Below are 14617 nucleotides of genomic sequence, written 5' to 3' on the forward strand. Positions count from 1 at the left end.
GGAGGGTCCTTTCCCGTGGTCCTTCCACCCCAGCCCACACCTCCCCCATCACCTGACACCCCACTCCAAACGCCAGAGGGGCGCTCCCCCTCCCAGGGGACTTCCCTCGGGAGTCCCTGTTCTAGCTCCCGCCCGTGGGCCCTCCCCTGCTCAGCGGCGGTTACGTGGCTGTTCAGCCGCTCGTTCTCTGCCGCCCCAGCGTCGCCTCCCCAAAGTAACGACGCCATAGCTGTGGTCTCTGCTCTCGCCCCCGGCACGTGCTGTCGCCCCCGCGCGGGGAAGCGCCGGCTCGGCTCAGTGGCCAATGGTTAAGCTTCGGGACCGGCGTCCGCCTCGCGACCACCCGTGGCGCGGCGCACTGCGCAGGCGCGGGCCCAGCGCGGGGCGGGCGGAGGGAGAGCGAGGTGCGGGGCGCAGCCGTGCGGGGCACCCGTGAGCTTTCCGTTTGGCCAGCCGGCCATCGGCACAGCAGAGAGAAAATGAGCACGGAGGCGGTACCCGCATCGCGCTGCAGGCTCTCGTGCTGGTGTCTCCCCGAACAGCTCCTCCTGGTCATCAAAGGTGTGAGATTGCACAGGGCAGTGGAGGAATAGAGGGACTTGACTGGAGGTTCGGCAAGAAAACAGAATCCCAGTGCAGACATCTGTCTCTCTGCTGTGCTGGGTATCTCTGATGTGCCCTCCTACACACGTATTTTAATTTTTATTCTAAGGCGTGGTCCTGTTAAAGCATCCCTGGCCACCACCACCTACATCATATATTATTGCACAGCTCGGGAGTAGATCCTTTATGCTAAGTTTGGACCAACGAACCAGGATTTTCTGTTTTCCGACTGGAATTTTAAGAGTCGTGGCAACATTTCTAGAAACGACAAAAAATAGAAAAGCAACAAAACTGTCGCCATGATCTCTCCGTGGTGCTGAAGCAGCACTCCTTTGCCCTGTACTGTTACAATCTCACTCAGGCTATAGCATTTCCCTTTAGCCTTTACGTTACCATTCTAATAGTAAATGACTTTTACTCTCAATATTAAATTTCTGTTAATTAAACCATGTGCAAGATTGGAACACGATCTTCAATCTCCTAGTTTTTATATAGGATAGTCAGCATTTAAAAACTTATTTTAGACCATAATTATAATTTCGTCATTTGTTCTTGTCATTGATTGTGCCTTGGGGGTGAAGACAGGGTTGAATCAGAAACCTGTGCTTACGATGGGTTTTGGCTTAAAGCCGGCCACCGGACCTCGGAACTACATTTCCCAGAACCACTGGCGCGCCTCCCGTGAGGCGGCGCATGCTTACTGGAGACATGAAGGCTCAGCTTCCTGCTAGTCGCGTGGCCGCGAGCTGATGACCGGAAGGTAAGTGTGCGCTCTTCCAGGTGGGCTGCTTTGAGTTCTAGAGAGGAATGAGCAAATTGAAGCTAAATGACTCTCTCCTGCCCCGGTACTTAAGGGCTTCAGGAAGTCGCCGGTGGATGAGGTGGGACTTAGCGCGTGTGTGTGTGTTATGTCTGGGACTTCTTGGAGATAGGTCCCACCAGCGGGGCTTAGATTCTGCAACTGGTTTAGAGGGCCTCTGAATTGTTCAAATACAAATAGTAGTAGCCCAGTAAAGAAAGTATGGGAGGGAGGCGTGGCGGAAACTAGTTTATTTTGGGTTTTGCCCTATGCTATACTTAGTTATACAGAGTTAATTATAGCGCGTTTTGAACCCTTTATCACGAGGAAATGTTTATACACACCCTTCCCCCCCCCCTTTTTAAACTTCAAAAACTTCGAGGCTTACTATTTTAGGGTGGGTGCTTGTACACCCAGGAATTCCCTTTGTGGGTCTACCTTCCAAATTTCCTTGATAAACCTAGTGCACTGGGCCAGGTCTTGGGGTCACCCCACTTAAATCTGCCTCATGACTGGGTTGATCTCATGCTTAGGAGCTAAACTGGGATTCATACCTTCAAAACCCTTTTAATTTGAACTTTGGGTCCAGGCAAAGGAAAACTTTTTTAAAAAAATCAACTGTTTTGAAGAAGCTGTTCTATTTTTAATCCTGCACCTGGAGTTGAGTCTAAAACTTTTTTTTTGTGTTCTGCATGTATGATGGATCTTGTTGTTTGAGTTACAAGGTACTTCATTTGTATCCCCAGGCATTTGTGGCATCGTCCTTGCTCAGATATACTATTGGAGTTTGCAGATTTTACTTTCCTGGAGTCAGTGCCTCCACAGCATTTAGCTATTACTGATTATCTTTCTTCCTGATCATGTCCAGCTGAGGGTGGCTCTGGGTCAATGTATTCTATCTCTAGCCTCAGATATTGTTTGGAGAGTGTTTCAGCAACTAGCAATGACCAGGACTATTCATGTTTATTTTCCTTCTTGAATAAACACTTTAATAAAAACTTCAGGCCCACATTTAGTGCTTGAAATAGACAACTCTGATCTTTAGGTATTCCTTACTGGATTATCAAGAATGTAAGTTCTAGCAAAAAACCCAGAACTAATGTTTTGATCTGCACCCAGACAACTTAGTTCGTTTCTGTGTCTTCATGTCAGACTGTATACAGAAACTTTGAGTATCATTAGATGACCAGAGGAAGAGTCATGGCCTAGAGCTGGCTGAGGTCCTCTTACACTGGGAAGTACTTAAAACAAGGTTCAAACGCATCATTTGCCAAATTCTTTAATAGTTGAGCTTAATACCCACTAATTAAAAAAAAAAAACACAGTTTACAAGTCTTTTCAAAATGGCACTTACTACTTTGACAAAATTCACATTTCAGGTAGTTCCCCTCAACTCCCCAAATTTCTGCATTTGAGAATGTCAGTTTAGAAATTTAAGTGGTGTATGGTACCCAATGTGACATAGGAAGGATCAATGAAGTCCTTACCCTGTGTTCTGCAGGCTTTTCAAGTCAGTTGTATTTAAAAGGAGAGAGATAAAGAACTAGGTTATCCTAAATATGATGGAAGGAGACAGGTAAAAAAGACTTAAGAAGGAGAAAGAGGGAAAGGAAGCTTCTTGGGCATGACACCATTTGCAAGGTCACAGCGGACACCCCACCGAAGGGCAGATCTTTTCTTCTCGGTTGGTACTAGGTAACTGTTTGGAACATACACATGCTGAGGCTTGGACTGGGGTTCTGTTCTGGAAAGCATTTGTCCTCGGACATTCCAGCGTAGCTCCTTTCTATGATCTTCACCAGGAAACCGCATTGAATCCCAGTCCCTTTTGTATTCAAAATATCTGGCTACTCGGTCTATCTTACCCCGGTTTCGGCTTAACTGATCCAGCCTGGGGAGAATAAAGGATTTGGGTCTGCTGGCAACAATCAAGTCTTGTTCATAAACAGGAGGGCCCATTTCTTCTCTTCGCAGATAGCAAATGAGCTGGTTTTCTTGAGAAATTCCTTGATATTCACGTGGTAGGTTAACTTGATATTCATGTGGTAGGTTAAGTTTCTGTGAAGCATCACTTGGGGATTCTGTGCCTTCTTGAAATTGTAGGTTCATCAGCTTGTGTCGTAAGTCCCAGAGATCCAAATCACTTTCTGTACCAGATTCGGACTCACTGATAACAGACTCATCTGTCACTAGTACTTCCCCATCTGGCTTTCTGCGCAGAACCTTTCTCTTCATCACTGGCTTTCTGCATTTTTGGGAAGCCTCTGAAAATGCTGATGAAGTGACGCGGCTTCTGATGTGTGGGCAGTGCAGCTGCACAGGCAGAGTAGGTCTCTTCCCTGGGGTCACTGAGGCTTTACTGTAGGGATCATACTGGCTAGCCTGGGCTTCTCTCCTAATATCTCCTTCGCCCTGCCCTGCACAGATATGTGTAAAAGCTTTAGCAGCAGCTAACATTCGTTCTTCTGGGTCCATACTGGCCCATTTTTGTCCACCGGGTCCTATCAGTTGCTCCATTGCTTCTTCTACATTATAAGGCTGTCTGTAAGAGATAACAACTGGTCAGTTTCCACTCCATTAATTGCTCATTCTTGTCTCAATTTTATAGTCAAATGGAAAATCCAAAGCAATAATAAATTCAGTAGTTGTGGTAGAGATATATCTATTATTTGCTTTCATTTCTACTCTTTTCTTAAACTATTACTGCCATGTCACATTTAGTGGCTCCTATGGTATGGGCTGAGTCTGGCATAAGGAAAGCTTGAGACTACATGTAAGGGAACATGATGCTTACTGGACATTATATAACATGCTTAGAGGATGTTTATTAATCCATATAATCCTTGTGTTTTAGGATGAGTTATTTTTCATAGGAAGCTTCAGGAAGTTAACTTGCCCAAAGGTAGTAAACGGCAGAGCTGGAATCGTACCTTGGCAGTCTGAATTACACTGAGTCTTTGCTTTTACTCCTAAGTGATAATGGCCTGAAGATCAAAAAAATCAACATAATGGGCTGTGCACATACATAAAGCACACATGTGTATGCATATACTCTGTGTATATGTATAAGACAAATCTGTCCTAATAAAATTCAACCACCTAAACACCTAGTGGTTGGTTTTCTGACTGGGATCAACGTAGTTTTATCTATTGCTTGCTACTTTGCTTTCCCTATGCTTCTCTTCAAGTTGAAATACATGCTTATAGTTTCAAAGGATTCCCCTCCTTGATGAAACTTCTCTCTAAAAGACAGTTTCTTAGCAGTTTTCTAATTTTCCATATTGCACACTAAAGTTTTTTCACTATAAAGGAACATGGCACAAAATCTTACTGAACTTTGAATTGTGGTGATTCAGCTGTCAGAACATGAAAACTACTTTACCATTTAATGTTGTATCAGATTTATCCAGTTCCTTATTGACATAATCTAGACTTAAAGTCACTTGTTAAAGTACAGCAAGTACCTTGTAAGCTTTTACACACTTGCACAAGCATGTAGCATAGGTTCAATTTCCAAGATGGGATTATCTGTGAGTTTTCCACTCCTCCACAGTGGTATATCATCAAACTTTCCAATCCTTGTAGACTGTTCCACAATTAATTGTTCTCAAATACTTGAACATGTTTTACTTAGCAATGCCTTTCCCCTAGGGATATAGCTTAGTGACTGAGTAATTACTTAGCATATCATACAGGAAGCTCTAAGTTCAGTTCTTTTTTTTTTTTTCTTTTTTTTTTTTTTTTTAAGACAGGGCTTCTCTGTTGCTTTGGGACCTGTCCTGGAACTAGCGCTTGTAGACCAGGCTGGCCTTGAATTCACAGAGATCCTCCTGCCTCCCTCTCCCCCCATGTTGGAATTTAAAGGCATGCACCACCACTGCCCGGCTTCTAAGTTCATTTCCCCACCAGGCTTTCTCTGATAGTTTAGTAATATTAAAAACATCATTTCCCCATATTTCTTCTAGTAATTTTAGCTTCATCTGTAAGATTTTAATGTTTAATCTTCCATCATAAACTCCAAAGATTTGAAGGGAACCATTTAATCACAGCCAGCCCTAGAACGGATGTAGAAATGCTATCCAAGTAATTACAGTCATAGATTCGTTAGAACCACCTAAGTGCTCAGACTGTAGTATTGTTTGGTTACTGAAATACATGAGAAATTTCAACTTCCAGATCTAAATTATGTCACACTAACTCTTGTATAACTGTTATAGAAATCTTTTATAAACATAAGAAATTTGGTTGTAAAAAAGCTAGTAGTTATTACCTTTTTTCTGCCATTACAACTGCTTAAAGAAAAATTTATCTTCAGGTTCTACTTCTAATGTGAATTACAATCATTGATTATATTTCTTCAGTTAAGACAGCTTCTATTGGGCTACCTTTAAAACAAAACAGAACATTAGATAACAATATATATACCACTTACTTGAAATATTATAAAACAATAGAAACAGAAGTAGTCATAAGTAGCCCATATAAGTAATTGTCACTATTAAAAATGCTGTATAAATTACTGAGAAATCAAGAGGAAATGTTATAGGGAGGAAAATATTCTACATGAATCATCTTGGTTAGTAAGGAATAGAGAAATGAAATTGAGGCATTTCCCTAAATTTTAAAAATTAGGTGCATCTTTCCCTTTTTTCTATGTGAAGTAGCCAGATAGAATGTAAAAGGAGTGATGAATTCATACTAATTAAACTGTACCTTGGGCAATCTGAACCTACACTTTTAACATCAAATTAAATCTGAGTGTTGTTTTCTTGAGGTAGTATCTTGTTCTGTACCCCTGACTGGCCTAGAACTTGTGACCCCAGGTACTGGGGCTATAAGATTGCACTGCCATGTGCAGCTTAGATGATAATTCATTCATGCGACACTAACATCTCTAGAGGACCAGGCACTGGAACTGATGTATTACTTCACTCTTTTCCACAGGGTGGGCCTGCATGATTTTTTTCTACGGCTGTCATGGCTGAAAACACAGACAGAAACCAGATTGAGAAACTTTTAAACAGAGTAAAGGAACTGGAGCAGGAAGTGAAAAGACTTAAGAAAGAACAGGCCAATAGTATCAAAGACTCAAACATCAGAGAAAATCTTTTAGGCTCTGGAAAAGCTAAGCGTGCATTTGATTTCAGTGCTCATGGCCGAAGACATGTAGCTCTAAAAATAGCCTACCTAGGTTGGGGATACCAGGGCTTTGCCAGTCAGGAAAATACAAGCAATACCATTGAAGAAAAACTGTTCGAGGCTTTAACCAAGACCCGACTGGTAGAAAGCAGACAGACATCCAACTATCACCGGTGTGGTCGAACAGACAAAGGAGTTAGTGCCTTTGGTCAGGTAAGGACCAATACCTTATTTCTCAAAGCAAATAATAATGGAAATCTAAGTGTACATACTGAGTCTTTAGATCATTTCTGAAACAGTTTCTCTCTAATTCTACAGGTGATTTCTCTGGACCTACGTTCTCAGTTTCCAAGGGGCAGGGATTCAGATGATTCTAATTTAAAAGATGAAGCCGATGATGTTGCTAAAGAGATCCGTTATACCCACATTCTCAATCGGGTCCTCCCTGCAGATATCCGAATACTGGCCTGGGCCCCTGTAGAGCCTAGCTTCAGTGCTAGGTTTAGCTGCCTTGAGCGGACTTACCGCTATTTTTTCCCTCGTGCTGATTTAGATATTGTAACTATGAATTCTGCAGCTCAGAAGTATGTTGGCACTCATGATTTCAGAAACCTGTGTAAAATGGATGTGGCCAATGGAGTGATTAATTTTCAGAGGACTATTCTGTCTGCACAAGTACAAGTAGTGGCTCAGACTCTGGGTGAGGAGAGAAGGCAAGAACCTTTCCAGTTATGTCAATTTGAAGTGATTGGCCAGGCATTCCTGTATCATCAAGTTCGGTGTATGATGGCTATCCTCTTCCTGATTGGCCAAGGAATGGAAAAGCCAGAGATTATTGATGAATTGCTAAACATAGAGAAAAATCCCGAGAAACCTCAATATAGGTAAGTTAAACCAAACTAGTACATTCTTCTCTCTCCCATGATTACTGAAATAATAATTTGGTTCATTAAACTTTATACCATTAGATTTTGTTTTGTGTGTACGGGTGTTTTGTCTGCATGTATGCCTGCACACCACTTGTGTATCTGGTAACCACAGAAAGGGTGTCAGATATTTTAGAACTGGAGTTACAGAAGGTTGTAGTCTACTATGTGGGCACTGGGAATTGAACCCAGATCCTCTGGAAGAACAGTGAGTGCTCTTAACTACTGAGCCATCTCCCCAGCTCCCTTCACAAACTTCTGATTTGTAGAATGTTATGAACATGTACTAGATTTTTCTATTAAGAAGGAACTAGATGGACTGGCTTCTGAAATTACAGGTAAGGTAGAAAAGAGGCTTTTCTTTTGTGAACAGGCTGTGGCTAAACAGTGATACCAGTAGTTCATTCCTAGGCTGTGATAATATCATCAACAAATCTGGATAAATAACTGGTCTTAAATTTTATGGTATGGGGAGCCAGAGTGTCTTATGGGTTATCAACCCACATCTTGGTCATTTGTTGCCAATGACATTAACTTAATACCAATCAAATTGATCATTGCTTTTTTTTTCCTTCCTTTTAAAATGTAGTCAAGAGTTGCTCCAGATTAAGACAGTGTTGTATTTTCTTAGCTGTTACTAACCATTGGCATTAATAGGTCTTCCCTGTCCCCTTAATCTCAACTAAAGCTCTGTATTTAAAAAAGAACTATTGGCTAACTGCTGTGCATTCTTGCATTTGTTTCTCCTTAGCATGGCTGTTGAATTTCCTCTAGTCTTGTATGACTGCAAATTTGAAAATACCAAATGGATTTATGATCACGAGGTTCAGGAATTCAATGTTACCCACCTACAACAGCTATGGGCTAATCATGCTGTTAAAACCCACATGCTATATAGCATGCTACAAGGACTAGATTCTGTCATGATAACATGTGGGGCAGGAACAAAGATGGATGAAGTAACAGAATGGAGAAACATTGAGCCCTCTGTCATAAAGCAAACTAGTGCCTTTGTAGAAGGAGTGAGAATGCGCACATATAAGCCCCTCATGGATCGCCCTAAATGTCAAGGACTGGAATCCCGGATCCAGCATTTTGTACGTAGAGGACGCATTGAGTACCCACATGTACTCCACAAGGAAGAAACAAAGGCTAAAAGGGACTGTGCTGACACAGAAGAAAATAATGTTTCAGAGAATCCAACAAAGAGGGTCTGTATAATAGATGCAGAAGTTAACACTATTGTATAGGCCCAGCAAGCTAAGCTCTCTACCAGGACAAGAAGCAACAACCAGCTAAAATTCTAAAGACTGGCAAAAAGACCTAATAAGTCTTAAACAGTAAAGGGTCTAAATATTCTCTAACCCCTGTCCAAAAGAATTATAAAATGAAAAAGCAAAAAGCACTTGTTAGCTATATCCCTGGAAATCTGTGCCTTGCATTTAAATTCATTAAAGCCAGATACTACAAATATATGTTCCTTTTTCTTTTTTTTTTCTGCTAAGTCAACAGCATCTCACACTTGTTCCTTTTCAAGGCAAATGAGAAAACCACTTATCGGAAAGATCTTTGCCAGAGTGTCTTACTTTCTTATTAAATTCCACCAATTAAAGATTGGATAGATGGGTTTAGTGCCAGGTTGGAACTAAAGTTGAGTGTACTACACCTCAGTGTAGTACAGGATGTCTTTAAAAAAAATGTTTGTTTGTTTGTTTATTTATTATGTAGACACTGTTCTGCTGCAGGCTGGAAGAGAGCACCAGGTCTCATGGATGATTGTGAGCCACCAGGTGGTTGCTGGGAATTGAACACAGGACCTCTGGAAGAGCAGCCAGTGCTCTTAACCTCTGAGCCATCTCTCTAGCCCACACAGTATGTTTTTAATGAGGCAGCTAGTGCAGAGGCTGGCAATTTTTTTCTACTAAGGGTAAGAATTGATATTTTAGGTTCTGAAAAATAATGTATGTTACACTCTTATGACCCTTTAGAGATCTGTTTTGAGCCAATCAGGTGTACTGGCACACACCTATAATCCCAGCCTTTGGGTGGGAACTGGAGGTTCAAGGCCAGCTGGGCTATAAGAAACTCCTCAACCAAACAAGAAAAAGTTTTGATTCCATGGTAGAAAATACAAGTCCTTTATAGGGCTGGAAATTAGTACATACTTAGTGTGACCACAAAGCAACAAAAGCTTAATTTAGGTAAGCCAGTATGTCGCAGTCATGTCTTAAGGGGTCACTAAGAAGTTTTAAAAGCAAAAAAAAAAAAAAAAAAAAAAAAACCTATGTAGCAAAAGCACTGCTAATATGCAAGAATATGAAATTCTTTTTTTTTTCAAAATATTTATTTATTATGTATATAATATTCTGTCTGAGTATACGCCTGCAGGCTAGAAGAGGGCACCAAACCTCATTACAGATGGTTGTGAGCCACCATGTGGTTGCTGGGAATTGAACTCAGGTCCTTTGGAAGAGCAGGCAATGCTCTTAACTGCTGAGCCATCTCTCCAGCCCCAAGAATATGAAATTCTTGATGCATTGTCCTTTGTAACAATGCCATAGCAGATGAGCTTACAGGGTTCCTACTTTAGTAACTGTCACTGCAAGTGTTCTTCACGTTATTAGACATGTTTATAAGACCCAAACGTTTGTCAATCAACCAGCAACTAGTTTGTTCTTATGTTCAAGACTGAAAACGGATCGTATCTGGATACTGCTCAATACAAGGAACACACGGACAGTTAGAAACAATATTTACAGTAATCTGGTGCTTCCTTAAGTCCTATAGCTCCTAGGGGTGGAGTATATAATCACAGACTTTTGGGAATTCCAGGTTTAGAGGATAAAGTAGCTTGAAAAGTGTAACTTGTGCAGAAAAAGTGGTGCAACACGATCACAGCTTTCACAGGCTAGCGGAGGAGCCAGGAAACCAGTGATACCAAGTGACTTAACATTTCTGGTCAACGTAACATTCTAAAAAGTGTTGCTTTGTCCTTTAATTTTTAAGTCTTAAACGTCTGTATGTGGGTGTCCGTAGAGGTTGGGAGAAGGCATCTTAAGAGTGGGCAGTTGTGAGCCATCACTGGGTGCTGGGATCTGTTTGAGCAATTTCTTACCATATTTTGGCTTGCCTTGACTTGAGTTAACCAAAAGGAAAAACCTAGAAAAGAAAAACAGACTTTAAGAAATAGCCCATATTTAAAAAGGCCCCCTCCAAAGCCCTAACTAAAAGGTGTTCTGCTCAGGAGTCTATAGAAGCCAGAGTCTAAGGCTTTAAATTCGAATAAAGTTCTTTTAAGACGCTCTGAATCTAAAAGAATGGTTCAGCGACCTTATGGTTGATAGTCAGGCATCTCAGAAGAAGCAAATGAGAAACCCCAGAATGTATGTTTGCAAAATCACTGAAGTAATATTAAAACTCCAAGGTAGGACTGATGTTGGAAAAATGTAAAGAAGGGCTTAAGTTTTACTTTCTCCATTTAAAAAGGTTTTGGAGTTTAATTGAAATATGTGTGCGTCTGTCTCTCTTCTGGAGCTGGCCTGGGATGATTGTGGACACTAAAGCCAAGAGGACTTTTACATGGCATGTTTACAAAACATTGATAAGTTGTTTTCCTTTGTGTTCAAACGACATTCCCTTTATTGTACCCCTCAAATGTGGCGATGAAGCTTTTCATAAGGTCTACAGGTTATGGTCAGTTTCTTTTGATTCTAATAAAACACGACAATCCACCAGCTAGAGAGAAACTTACACAGAAGTTAAACCACCAATCTTATATTTTGTGAATGACCAAAATACCTATCTTAAAAAAAAAAAAAAAAAAAAAAAAACTTCAGCAGTGTAATGGTCCAGGGTTATTACCTAGTTACAGCTGAAAGGATTCGGAGGGTTGGATTTTATTCGGATATAACTGAAATTATGGTGTAATTTAATTTCCAAGTCAAATGACACCTGCTTTCTAGGAAATCTCACTAACCCAACACAAGCGTTAGCGTTCACTTTCATCAGCACTGCGTACTGAAAAACTTAACAAACCTGAAAGAGCACTGTAATATTATTTTTGTTTGCATTATTAATGTACAGCTTTTATAAGGTTTATCTCTACCCGGGAAACTGTCACAGAGCGGGTCCTTCAATTTTACCTACTACCTATATCCTAAGCAAACGCTATGGAAGGCTGGTTGTAGGTGTGAGCCCACAAAAGGTGTAACCCGAACGTGAGACGACTTCCCTGCTCTTCGAACAATAACAACACGGGTCGCACCATCTGGCCGTGGGCGTGCCGGGAGCTCGGCTCCTTCCCCAGGGACCGGTCCCCAGCCTCCACTCTGGCCCCGAGGGCTCAGTCAGCTCGCTCAGCCTCCGGGCAAGAGTGGCGCGTACAGGGTGCACATTGTGACCTGGAGGAGCTTGGCCTCTGCCCCAGACAGCCCACGCCAGGATTTACCTTGAATACAAGAGCCCGGTCAGGGAGGGGAACGCAAATCCACGCGCGGCGGTCCGGGGAAGGAGCACGGGCCTCCGCCGCACCCTGGCCCAGGAAGTGTCCCCCACTGCCGGCTCCGCGCACGTCACCAGCCGCCACCACCGCTGCCGCGGGTTGTCGTCTCCTTGCCGCCCACGGAGGACCACAGATCCCCAGTCACACAGGGTGACAAATCGCCCTCGCTCACGCTCAACGCTGTCGTTAACGGTCGGCCGTTCAAGTTTAAATCCCGGAGCGAGCCCACGCCCTGGCTCCGCCCACCAGCTCTCTCATTGGCGTAGAAGCCAGACGTCCTCCACGCTTACATAGAGATTGGTGCGTGTTTTCTTTCGGCCCTCCCCGCGGGCCCGGAAGCGGAGTGTGGGGCGCGGAGCTGAAGTGGGAACCCGCCGGGTAGTGGCGCGGAAGCTTTGGCCGTGGTTCCCTTGGCGTTAGCGTGGCGGAGGGACAAGGGGCTGGCCCTGCTCGGTGCTCCAGCTGCCCTTGGCCGCAGTCGGCGGCGGCGGAGGGGAGGGGAGGGTTCTGGGGCGCCGCTGGCCCGGCTCGTGGATCCGCCTTCTCTGCCACCGCTGCAGGACGCCCTGACCGGTGCCCCCACAGCCCTCCCGCGGCACAATGTGCTCTCTCCCAGAATGCACTATTATTACCCCCTTTCTGAGCGCAGTCTTGACAAAATAAAAATTTATTTTTTAAATTACTAGCTGACGCTTTAAGAGGGGGGAGGAGGGAGGGAGGGTAGGAGGGAGGGAGGGAGGAGAGTGCATGTACATGCCTTGAAAGAAAAAAAGGACCTCAATGCTTTGGGAATTGTTGAGAATAAGATCGGAAAAGAGGCCCCCATACTTCAACATTCTACTCATTGGGAAGCTTCTAGTCTAAAGAATTTTTTTTATCCAAATCCTTACGGTTTTATTTTCTAACACAAATAAGCAGAGAAAACAATTTTATTTCTTAAGATCTAGAATGCGTAACTCTTTCAAATACTCCATTCTATCGTTTACGTAGCTCACTTTTTCTCAGGACCTTGATTTATTTAAGAAAACTGAATAAAATCGAGAAAATGGCAGAGGTAGACCGGATATTTTTTAGTGACTGCCCCTTCATTGAATCATAACACTTCTTTAGTTCACACATTCTTTCCTCGGGAACAAATATTCTGCCTTCATGTTACACTACAGATTTTTCTTTTGCATAGAACGTCCAGTTAACGTGTCTCAAACAGAAGGGTAGATGATTTATTTTTTAACCTACTTTTTAAAAAACATTTATTTGTTTTTTAACCTACTTTTTGACTTTCAGTTTTATCCCTGTACCTTAACTTAGGAGCTTGCTGTGTAGCCCAGGCTGGCCTGGATCTCAAGATTCTCTTCCGTCTGTCTCCACTAGTATTGCAGTTGTAGGACTGTGCTCACCTGCCTGCAAATGAAGATAAACCTAACGTCCTATAACCACACTTCACACATGATAGTTCAGATGATTTAATGTCCATGTTTAGTTTTCACTTGCTTCTCAAAGTAAGAATTCATCAGATTTGCACATTGTGATTGGTTTATCTTAAGTTTCTTTTATTCTAGAAACATCTCCATTTCCCTCCTTGTACCAGCTTATTGGATTTTGATGACTCCCTCTAATGACTTTCTTCTGACACTGTTCACTTTTGTTTGCTCCCCCCAGCTAGGTGTAGTTTATTTTAGCCCACCAGCATCTTTATAGATTCAAATATTTTCAACTCGTTATATAGTCATGCTTAAGTTAACTAACCCTTATGATATCTTTGCTTCCTTGCCCCTTTGCTGGCGTTTTAAAGTCCCCTTAACTACAATTTTAAGGTTATATCCTGTCCCTATCACCTTCCGTTTTTTTTCTTCTTTGTCTTCTCAGTATAGAGGAATAATAGTAATGACAACAGCAAAATGAAAATAAGCAACTTCTTCTTGACACTGCCGCTGCTCTTTCACTTTGCCTGTCCATCCTCTTTTCTTCACTTTCTTGTTCAGTTGCTTCTGAGTTTTGCCTCATCTGTAAACTCAGACTACTTTTGACAGTCGCCAGTGAATTTAACAGACATCAACTTCAATTCTCTTGCTTAGTCCTATGATTATTTGATTATTTATCCAATAAATATTTATTGGGCACTCATGCAATTAACTGTGTTATGTTTTGGTGATTTGATAACTGAATAAAAATTTCAGCAAGTGGGGGACTGGGGATGCAAAATCTTCAGTTTGAGGCAAGCCTGAACTACATAATGAGACTGTCTCAAAACACTAGAGGCTGGGGATGTAGCTTGTGGTCGAGCACTTGCCTAGCATGTACAGGATTCTGGGTTTAATCCTTAGTACCCAAAACCAAAAGACACATACTGTGGGACAATGGTCTTGTATCCTGTAAAGATTCATCACTTGTATTGGTTTTAATAAAATGCTGATTGGCCAGTAGCCAGGTTAGAAGTATAGGTGTGGGGGAGGCCAGAATAGGAGAATTCTGGGAAGAGGAAAGGCTCAGTCTGCAGTCATCACCCAGATGCAGAGAATGCAAGATGGGAATGCCTCACCTATAAAAGGTACCAAACCATGTGGCTAACACAGACAAGAATTATGGGTTCATTTAAGATGTAAGAGTTAGTTAATAATAATCTTGAGCTAATAGGCCAACCAGTTTGTA

General features: G+C 42.3%; 2 protein-coding genes across 5 annotated transcripts; one reads left to right on the forward strand and one right to left on the reverse strand.

The window, feature by feature from the left end:
* The first annotated feature begins 1318 nt into the window (after positions 1–1318).
* Pus3 (pseudouridine synthase 3) lies at positions 1319–8938 on the forward strand. Of its 2 annotated transcripts, none has more exons than XM_038324245.2 (4): positions 1319–1363; positions 6347–6754; positions 6860–7425; positions 8219–8938. In XM_038324245.2, exons 2-4 carry the CDS (start codon positions 6380–6382, stop codon positions 8715–8717), a joined length of 1440 nt encoding a protein of 479 aa, XP_038180173.1. In that variant the 5' UTR covers positions 1319–1363; positions 6347–6379; the 3' UTR covers positions 8718–8938. The 2 variants fall into 2 exon arrangements, with proteins under 2 accessions (XP_038180173.1, XP_038180172.1); XM_038324244.2 differs by having other exon boundaries at positions 1363–1484.
* Hyls1 (HYLS1 centriolar and ciliogenesis associated) lies at positions 2717–12168 on the reverse strand. Of its 3 annotated transcripts, XM_038324248.1 has the most exons (5): positions 11915–12168; positions 10583–10626; positions 5673–5787; positions 4333–4386; positions 2717–3944 (listed from the first exon to the last, which is right to left on the reverse strand). In XM_038324248.1, exon 5 carries the CDS (start codon positions 3917–3919, stop codon positions 2990–2992), a length of 930 nt encoding a protein of 309 aa, XP_038180176.1. In that variant the 5' UTR covers positions 3920–3944; positions 4333–4386; positions 5673–5787; positions 10583–10626; positions 11915–12168; the 3' UTR covers positions 2717–2989. The 3 variants fall into 3 exon arrangements, with proteins under 3 accessions (XP_038180176.1, XP_038180175.1, XP_041910737.1); XM_038324247.1 differs by lacking the exon at positions 4333–4386; XM_042054803.1 differs by lacking the exons at positions 4333–4386; positions 10583–10626; positions 11915–12168 and having other exon boundaries at positions 5673–6255.
* Positions 12169–14617: the final 2449 nt, after the last annotated feature.

The sequence above is a fragment of the Arvicola amphibius genome, chromosome 3 (genome assembly GCF_903992535.2).
Source record: "Arvicola amphibius chromosome 3, mArvAmp1.2, whole genome shotgun sequence".
NCBI classification, from domain to species: domain Eukaryota; kingdom Metazoa; phylum Chordata; class Mammalia; order Rodentia; family Cricetidae; genus Arvicola; species Arvicola amphibius.